The following is a 10568-nucleotide window of genomic DNA, read 5'->3' as shown; positions in this document are numbered from 1 at the left end:
TGCCTGCCTGCCTGCCTGCATTTTGGGTTCTCCTCACCACCAAGTTGTGATACTGCAAAGGGCTTTCAGAAGATAATGTTTTTCAAAAGTAATCAGCACTTTTAGACAGCAAACTTGTTACATTAACAAAGCAGTTTGCTGACTTTTGCTACAATTACAGTGGGATTTAGTTTAAAAATGACTGTATTATCACTTCAAGTAACTTGAGATTTTCCTTAAACTCATCTGCTGTGAAATATAAATTTTTAATGCCACAAAATTTGTGCATTTAACAAAATTGCACTGTCATTTTAAATTGATTTATTTGTCCGTCTTTGTGCGTTGCCCCYGAGTGCAGCTTGTACAGAGACCTAACCAGGTCTGGGCCACAGGGAGAGGAATTGAGCCAAGTCACACTGCTGCCATCCACAATCCATTCAACATGCAACACACCGCGAGAGCCTCCGCGTAGCTGGAGGGGAACAGGCACTGATACCCTCTTAATGTCCTTTAAGCTGGGCCCAAGTGAAAAATTGCTAATGTGCAACAAAGCTCAGACCTTGGTGATCAAGGCTGAGGCCTTGGCACAACACAATGCTACATTTTGGGCAGGGTCTAAAGGGAGGTGGGTAATTACTACTTTCTTTGTGATTGCGATTTTACACCTGCCATCCCTGAATAGTATTTATTTCAAATAGGATAATTTAATAACCATGCAATTGGAAGTAGTTAGATGAACTGATTCATGTACAGCTGGGGAGCTAAAGTGGATGTGGAGTTGAATAAACTTGCACTGCAGTCTACATTTAAACCTCCAAAGCTACTGTCACAGKTTTATAAATATGCTGGTCTCCCACTTTTTTCTTCAAAGCAAAATAAATACTATATGTTTGTTACAGGTTCTAAAACTAGGACACGTCTAAACATGTAAGGTACAATAGGAAGTAAATATCTGCTCACCCGGGCACTCTGTCCTGCAATTAGCTGGTCATCTTCAGTCTGGACACTTGTCCTGCTGCGAGTGTCATAGTCCTCCTGTTCRAAGTCAGAGTCATCTTCGAGCTCCTCTGGTGTCTGCAAGAAGCACAAAGAAAAAGTCAGACAAACAAGAGAAAAATAARGAGAGGGGGGAAATTCAATTTTCTAAATTGACAGCTCAAACAGCAGTTTTTTTTTTTACTTCAACATCTATTGTGTGGTATTCTTACATTCCTGTCATGCATTTKTCTGTTTTGTTTTTTTGTATGCAATAACTCAAACAGAGTTTTGAACCAAACCAAAGCCATCATATATACAGAAATGCAAAATGACTTCGATTCAAATTGTCTAACAAAACTGTTCTAAAGGGCGTTTGTTGAAAGGCGCAGAAATAAAAATAAAAATGACAGAAAGAAAAAGCTCAGAGCTTTTTTTGTGTATATGTCTGCATCCCTCAATCAAAGTTATTTGTCAGAAAACCAAATGACCTGATAACTAAATTAACATAAAGCATTGAGCATTTGCTCTGCTGATGGGGAAAAGACTAAAGACAGAGCAGTCAAACGTCAAAACTATTTCAGTCCACCTGGAAGTGTTCCCATCTATTCAATTTATTTTTGGAACACCACATGCCTCAGACATTTGCATTTGAGTCAYAAAACCGAAAAATGTCTAAGCCTGTTTGCACAATGCCTGGGTTCACAACCAGGGCTGTGTGTTATGATCTAATAAGGCATGGCCCATATGACATTTTGAAGTTWTAATAACCTTATGAATACAGTCTAATTGATATTTTCAAACAAAAATATCACAAGTGTTGATACTGCTGCTACCACATACAGTAGCTATAGGATTATTCTAGTTATTTTAGTTTTGATGCAAAGATCAACACTAGATGAGAACAAAAGTGGGTGTTGGCAGTCAAAATCAGCACTTCTCTAAAACTCCAGTGAGTCACTACAATTATTTAAAGTGKTTTGATATTTAACAAAATTGCACAATGGTGAAAGATCTAAATCAAAGTACAAACTTAATGCCAGCTTTATTGATTTGCACAGCCTGACATGTTGAAGTTATGTCTCAAAGCTTGCAATGTACCACTGAGTAGAAAAGCTGCACTGATAGATATGATTCTGAGGAATAAATAGATGGGTGTGTATATATTTTCATATYGATACACATTAATCATGTTTGTCTGAAAAATAAGGAAGCTAAGGATATGCTAATGTTTAACTGTCATAAAAGTTTCATAAACAAATACCTGCGGTATAATCTCTGGTGCATGTTGGAACATTTTAGGCATATAAGAAAAAAATATTTTTATTTACTTCAACATTGATTTTTTTTGGCTTGATAATTTACTTGATGAATAATTTATTTAGTTTGATTTTGAAAACCTTTATACCTTTTTGACTTTTTAAATAATTAACGTTGGGGCTAGATACAAAAAAACAGGACTCAAGTTTTATTTGCTGTGGCTGGTTCTGCTTATATTCAAATWGATTTTCACCCAGCATTGCTTGGATCAGACCAGTCACATTTATTTATTACATAGGGAGTGGGTTTGATGCAGCATACAGAGGAACACTCGGTACCTGGCTGGTCAATACTCTGATTGAAGTTASATGTTAAAGAGGCCTTTTGAGACCTTGAAAGTCAGGCCTCGAAGGTGCTTGAGAAATTTTTATTCTTGTGTTTTATTCTGCATGCCAGCTGATCAAATGGTCAAAACAATCAGGTTATTTCATAAATTGTTTCAAAAATGTGACATTATAATAATTCTCTGCATGTTGCGCTTGCTTGTGCAACTGATCACACTTGGCAGTTGGGAGTGAAAGTGATAAGATGTGTAGCTACAAGGATAATCCACAGTCACACTGATTCTGTAGTTTAAAGGTGAACATACTGTACTGGTAGTATTTGTAAAGGAATTCTGTGGTGCATTTTGCTYATGTTACTGAAGTAATATGACCCACGGTTTGACAAAAGCAATGCTTGCTCATACATAAAGATTGTGTGAAAGCATTCAGCCCCCTCGTTTGTTTCAATGAGGTCACTGTGTGACGCAGGAAAGGTGCCAACTCAGAGGGACAGTTACCAAGGAAACTGTCCACTTATGTGCACAGGATGTTTCTGCTGTTTACCTCGTGGTCACTCTAACCTAGAATGAAATCATTACAGTTATTGTGACAATTTTGCAAGCCTGTAAAAAAATATCCTGCTTTCCAATTATTACACCCCGAGAAGTGTTTGACATGTGATAAGCCTTTAAACTCTGRGGTTACAGACCGGCATTCTCAGGTTATATTTCAGTGGTTCACTGATAGTTTAAACAACATGATCCCAGCCATGCAGCACATTCATTTATTTTAGTGTTGTAGTAGTTTGATCTTGAACTTTAGATGTGAAATCATTTTAGTAATCTGATGTACATCATGTTTGTTCACTCATCATTTAATGCAGTAACATACTGTATGTCCACTTGCTTCTATACTCTTTTAACACTTTACACTGTTCAGTATGCACCAATGTACTGTATGTAGGTAAATGTAGGCCAACACTACTTTAATTTTTGAGAAGTTTTATTATACTTTTACTTTCTTCTAAAGACCTGTCTCAAACTTTAAACACTGTGGAGAATCGGCTTCCTAATCCACTGACTTCTCATGAGATCTCTGCTGTAAAAATTCTAAAGGAGCTATTACTCGCTTTAAGTGGAAAGAAAAATGACACAAGAAAGGGAGGGAGGGAAGAAAAAAAAGTATTGCACCASCATTTACTATCTGTACAATGAGGTCAAATAACACAGAAAGCACATACAATATCTTCCAAGTTGTTTCCTCAGAAAGTAAATGAACTTGGATGGGATTATGAAGCCAGCTGGTCCTGGGCAGTTCAAAGCTGCCTGTTTTACATTATTTACCAACATCAAATTATTTTCCATAATTAGATTTTTTTCCAGAGCTGCACTGGGAAACCTTCCAGCCTGCATAGAGTTGAATAAATGAATTACATGGTGAAAAGAGGAGGGCCAGTTTGGGTTAAAAAAATAAATAAAAAATGTTGATACTGTAACATCAAAATGAGCGCGTGAGACAGAGGAGCAGCTGGTGTCTTATTTCGAAACATTTTTATCATGGCTACTCTGTAAAACAAATCTCGTGACAACTTTTGTTTTTCCTCATTCTGAGGGCAATTAGATTTTTGTTAGCAAACATTTTTTAACAGTACATGAGCAGCACTTTGTACAAATTAAGATCTATAACAAAACAGACCATATACAATTGAATACGTCTATGTTGTAAGTGTGGATGATTTTTTTTTATGAATCATGATTGAACTAACAGGGTCAAGACAGATTTTTATTCTAATGATTTAAGATTCAGTTGTCGTTTTCTGTAAATTGTATATTTTCAAAGAATTAATCTGAATGAAAATGTTCACATGTTTACTGGAGTAATAACAATGGGCAAGTGTATCGTGCTTCAAAAATGAATGTATTCAAATGCGTACCCATGGTGCAACAGACCACATAAATCATCCATAGTCTGTAATTCAATTTTAGGGTTATGGTTCAAAACAAGCTCAGAAAATAAAACTTAATGCTGCTTTTTTCATATATTTTAAATGAACAATAAACCTCCAAAAAGAAGAGGCAAAACTTAAATATTATTAGTGTAGAGGAGGGTTTCTGTGGTCTGGGGACCCTTTACAGGGAGGAACATTTTCCAGTGATCCCTTCAGATACCTCATGCTGATTTAAAAAGGATTTCCTGCCATTTTAACCCCTAAATGCCATGGGAATAATAATTGTTTGTTTGTTTGTTTGTTTGTTTGTTTTACTGGTGCATTGTTCTCTGTGTATTTTATTTATTTATTTTTAACATAAACATAGTTAACAGTTAGTTATCATATTTTTAGGACCCCTAAAATATAACTTGTGGACCCCTGGAGGTCCCAGGACCCTGGTTTGTGAACCTCTGGTGTAGAGGCTCTAGTATAGCAGGTTATATAAAGCAAAGTAGGTTTTATGAACTGGTAACTTTGCTATGTGACCAATGTATTCTTTATCWGATTTTTCTACGCTGAACCTTTACTCTAGTACTTACAAATATGAAAATTTTGAAATACTAGCAAGTTACCTTTTTTCTTGAATGTATACATTTACACAGTGCACAAGAAAATGTTTTGAATAGAGGATTCAAGGCAATAAAATGACTGCTGATTTAGAATTCAGGACAGCTCAGTGAATGTCACAGTGTTCTTTTGCTCTTTTCGAACAGGTAACAGACATACCCTTATCATGAGGACAGCTTTCCTGATGTCACGGACACCATCGTACACCAAACGAGATGCATCAATGAACTCGTTCTCCTCAAATGCCTGTGGCGGGTTCGTACTGAGAGCCTCAATAGCAACCTCCACTTGTTCTGCAAAACGGGGCATGACTGCAGGAACAAAAGACATGCATAAAAGAGTCAGGTAAATGGGGGAAAAAAGAGAGATAAAGACAAGTTTATCAAGATTGTGAGTAATTGCCTTGTTTCATAACAAGCAAAACTCTTTTATTAAGGAAAAGGAAAATGTCACACTGAAATCAAATGCCTTGAGGACATCGTTTCCACCAGTTTCAACATTTTGCAGATATCTCCCTTACTCTCTGCTCGCTTGCATGTTTCAAAAAATAATGCATCACACAGCCCAATAAACAACTCTTTAAATAATAATATGCAGTCAGGTCTTGTCTGTCTCAGACTGCTGGGGTATTTGCTGCCATTCTGTTGTATAACTGTAAGTATATGCTCGTGTGACACCGAGTTGCTATTGTGTGAGCCCTGGCTGTCAAATCATAATGCTAATGAAAGGAAATATTCACCAAAGTCTTTTGAGCCAAACAAAAGCTCTTTGAGAAAAAAAATAAATGCCTACTGACTACAAAAATGGTTGGTTTTGTTGTCAGTATGAACTGGCTGGAGCTGATGGAAAAGCTTTGTGCTCTTTGTGCGTCTCAGACAAATTGTGCTGAATGTGAAAGGACATTGTTTAATACTGAATAATATTGAGTAACTGTTTCAATATTTAGCAGGCCACCTCTCTATTTGATCTCTTTTGTCATAATAACTGGGTTGCAGAAAAAATACCACAACACAACTAATGGTCTACCTTGACAGAAAGTGGTTGGTGAGCAAAGGTCTTCACTTACTGTAGGATAAAAAATATTTTTCCAAACACTGGAACAAGCTTGCAAGAGTAATATCACTTTAAATTGTGGTTCAAGTATTCTGCTAAAACGTTTCCAGTCAACATTAAAAATACATTTTAGCTTTTACTCTAACAAAGACGAGGGAAATTGTGCATTTTAATGTGTTGTAAATAAATTAATAGGATCATTAATTTGAATGAAAAAACTAAATTGCTGCTTTGGAAAAATAAAAACCACAAATTTATATTAAAAAAACAGAGCAGAGCAGATCATTGAATTGATTTACAACAACATCCTTTTGGAAAGAGGAAACCATTTTAAAGAGGACAGATGGTTGATAAAACAAAAAAAAATATGGGAAAAGACAAATAAGGTACTGCAGCTTGGCTGTTGAGTCTCTATCAGATAGCCAACTGTGGGATTTTATTAATATTCTCTACATTTTTTTCTGCTCTCTTACATCCAGAGTGAACTAAATCAATTACCCCACTAGCAGTAAAGGTGTGTCTGCGGTGTACCTATTTGTTTGATATAAAACATAAGCGATATTTCACCAAACATAAAAGGCACTACAAAAAGTCTCTCCCCTTTTTTTTTTCCTTTTCATTTTTAATTCAGTTTAATCCACTTACTGGAGAAGCGTAAAATAGGCTTTTGGGAATTGCTGGGAAGGCGTTTTAAATAGAAATATTTAAATGTTCTCCGAGCTCTTAATGAGCAAAGTTGCTGGTAAGAAGCAATTTCACTCATTCCAGTTGAAAAATGATGAAGGGAATTAAATGTGACCATGTAGGAATGGATTCTTTTCAGCCAGCAGGCTTAAGCACAGTTAAAGCGAGAAGTTATGGAAGTAAAATAAATGCAGAAAAAAATACTTCAAAGCAGAGATGGTGTGCCCCTGTGATGCGTTTAACAAGATATACACAGCCCTACCTTTTTCTGATGTGTAAACCCTAAACTCATAGTAAGATTGCTCAATTTAGGCTTTATGCTCTGACAGGGTAAAGCAAATATATAAAAATGAGGTCCAACAATGGTAGGAACTTGCATTAATCTGAGTGAACACATAATATTACTCCTTCTGGACTGGATTCTGCAAATACTGTAGGTAATTGTCTGCTCAAACAACTTTCTTAATTTAAAATCTAATAGCAAAAGTGAGGCTTTGTTTTGAATTGGATTCAGTGTAGAAAAATAAGTTAACACAATTTATGTGCCGTTTGTTTGTAATCACATGTCTGCAACTTATATGTATTGGATATTTTTTCCCAAAGTAATTTCCAAAATCTTCAATAAATATTCAATTTTTTTAAGATAAATATTTGTAATAAATCTGATTAGTGTTCTTTTAATGTTTAGGCTTACATCAATAGTTTATTATCATATCATATAACTAGAATAATCTTACAATGTATATATGATAGCAGCAGTATCAACATTTGTGATAGTTTTAGTCTTAAATGTAATTTCATTGTGCTCTGTACAATGACAATACAGGCATCATCAATAAATCAATTTCGAAAAGTATAATTCTTAAAGAATCTAGATCTGATTTGATACTCCCTACCCATCTGTACTTCACTCTGCTGATATAATTTTCTATCCATCATGAGTACCAGTGYTGTTTTATCTTGTTGTTTTTAAGGGCAGCACATTGTGTGCAAGTAGGACTCTCAGAGGTTGGTACTCCACAAAACATGAMTTTTCTCATCCTTACTGGTGTGGTACTTTAACGCCAACCATTCTGTGATGCACAATTCCCAGAAAAATAGAAATAAGTTTATTTTTTTTATTTAGGAGTTAATTTAAAAAAAACACATTTTAATATTTAGACAAATGCTGCAGTGTCACTGATAACAGTGAAATTTCTTGTTGTAAACAGCAAGCTAAATACTCCTGAAAAAAATAATAAGTAAAACACAAAAAATACTAGAACACAAAACAAAAACAAAAAAACAAACATTTAATCATACCTTTGGTGGTGTGTGGGTGTTTGTGAGCATGAAAAAAAAAATGTTGTTTGAAGCAAAACATCAGTAAATCACTGTTTACTCTGACCTGTAAATATATTTAAGGGGTTGTGGTAGCACTTGTGCGCAGCTGCTTCATACTTTGTTAAAAGCTTCTCTTTAAGTTCATTAATCCCCTGCAGCCATCTGAAGGCAGCAGGACGCATTTGTTGACAAATCTACATCGTCTAATTTGAGGAATGCTGCCCCAAAGCACACTGCCATTACGCAGGACCATTCACTATGTCTACCATTTACTAAATCACCTGCACAGCAAGCTTGTCTCCATTTAACCCTTAAAGCATTATGTGTCACATTTTTAGGCTTGTTGAAGTCATTTTAAAAAGGGAGAACATTGTTGAATGTGCTTTTTCTGTCAATGCAATTTTGTGAATATTATACTAATTCAAAGTATACTAATTTAGCTATAGATTAGATGCATTCACACTGTATTGTTCTTTTTCACAAAATAACTGTTAAATAATTTCCTTGAGAAGACTACTTCATGTGTTCAGCCGTGATGCATCATGGTGATTGGAGCAGCTGTTTTAACGATACAAAGGATGTGACTCATGCCCAGTGTTAGACGGCTGGTGGAGTTTGTTTTCTGGTAGCTCTGTAATGTTCAAAACTCAGTGATTAAAAACTCTGCATTTCTAAACACAGTGCAGSAGCCTTTCTATTGGCCCAATGAGCACATCCGCCTGCAAAACTGCAGGATATCACACCCAAACAGGAAACGCGTGCATAAATTTGCATCTCAGATAGACTTCTACAGAAGTGAACGAGAAATGTCATGAGACCATCATCCGAGGGCCAGAAAAATCTGCTAGACAAAAAAAAAAAAGGGAAAAAAATGCACCCGTGGAGTGCCGAACAGCAGGAAATGAGAGGAAAGTGCGTAGGAAGTGTTGAACACTTAAACTGCGGGAACAAGTGTAGCTACAGGGCTACCAACAGCAAGCCACAAAATAGTAAATTACCCAATCCTTTAGGAAGCAATTTACTCACATTAACTTTGTTCATTTGTCCTTACGTTTAGAGCAGCCAAATTATCTCTCCTCCCATCTGCTGCCTGTGTAAAGCCTCTCTACCCACATRAACAAAATAGAATAAAAAAATGTAAACATAACCAGTTGCTAATTCTTAGCAGGAGGTCACATTCACCTCCACTTTCACACTGGTTTCATATCAGACAGTTTTCCACTTTTATTTCTAAAAGTTCAACAAGATCAAATTCTAAGGTGCATTAAGGGAGGTAGGTTAATTTGCTGGAATGTGCCTTGCCCTTTTTTGCACAGATATAAGTTTGGAAAATAAATTTGTCAGAAACGTGACATTGGAAAGAAGTTTAGCTAAACCTTTTCCACACAGTGCATGTCAAAGCAGCACGTGTGAAAAGACACGCCCACAGAGTTTGTTCAAGCCAATATTTGATGCTTTGCTCTTTGCACCCTATAATCTTAGAAAGTGTCCTTTKTTCATGAGGCTTTGACCTGAGCCCAACARCTACTTGGTCTAACCACACTTTGAATGTTGATGCAACACTGCCACAGCGTAGGGGAAAAAAAAATCTTCATTTTAGTCTGTTTACTGGTCTGCACTCTTACACTGTAATCTAGGTTAAAATGTTTCTCCAACCTTCTCATTCTGCTTTGCTCCACTCATAGCAATTTCCTCATCAGCACTCTCTTCTAACTCCCGCCTCTATTTACGCATTGATTAGGAGACCTTAGCTCCTCTCTTTTCAGGYTTTGAGCTTGCCATCTGCCTGTCATTTCAGATAATACCTCTTTTCCCATCATGGTAACAATAAGTGCAGATTCAAAAAGTGACGCAGTCGGCTTCCATGTTAGCAAGTCATTTTAAATACGGAAAGAGCAGCAATACTCTTCCTCGCTTCGAGTTAAGTAAAAATAGTTTTCTTTACATTGTTAGCGACTGAGGTCAACGAAGGGGGATTTCTGATTAAAGATTAAAAAAAGAGAGAGTCTGGTACTCGGAGCTATTATTTTAGAGGCAGAGAGTGTGAAGTATCTTTATTTCTATCCCTTAAGTCCCAGCTGCATTTCCTTTTAGTGCACTTGATCCACTGATTTACAGGCATGACATGTGGGAGACAGTGTGAGTATACGTGTTATTACTCACTGCAAAACCCTGCCTAAATCCTATTTTCTGTGGCCCAGTGTAATAACAAGGAGCAACACCTCCCCACCTTTTCTAAATGGCACACAAACAACGTGTAGACCATATATCAATTTTTAAAGTGGCAATATTATATGTTTCTCAGGCATATTTTTAAATACTATACCATAATGAAGTATCTACGTCATCTTTAGTCGTTATTAAAATGCCATTTTTATGTTTAAATAGAAAATAAACTTATCTTCCCATCACTT

At 36.1% G+C, this 10568-nt stretch overlaps 1 protein-coding gene across 1 annotated transcript in view; it reads right to left on the bottom strand.

Annotated features, from left to right (window-relative positions):
* ctnna2 (catenin (cadherin-associated protein), alpha 2) overlaps positions 1-10568 on the bottom strand; it is a 286505-nt gene that overhangs the window by 20812 nt on the left and 255125 nt on the right. Inside the window, exons 13-14 of the mRNA XM_014007865.1 lie at positions 5254-5405; positions 940-1053 (exon numbers count right to left, since the gene is read on the bottom strand). Coding sequence (XP_013863319.1) covers positions 940-1053; positions 5254-5405 — 266 coding nt within the window. The remainder of the gene's footprint in view (positions 1-939; positions 1054-5253; positions 5406-10568) is intronic.

Source organism: Austrofundulus limnaeus, unplaced genomic scaffold (assembly GCF_001266775.1).
Source record: "Austrofundulus limnaeus strain Quisiro unplaced genomic scaffold, Austrofundulus_limnaeus-1.0 Scaffold45, whole genome shotgun sequence".
NCBI lineage: Eukaryota > Metazoa > Chordata > Actinopteri > Cyprinodontiformes > Rivulidae > Austrofundulus > Austrofundulus limnaeus.
The sequence above is the reverse complement of the archived record's forward strand: the minus strand, read 5'-3'. Positions and strand labels throughout refer to the sequence as shown.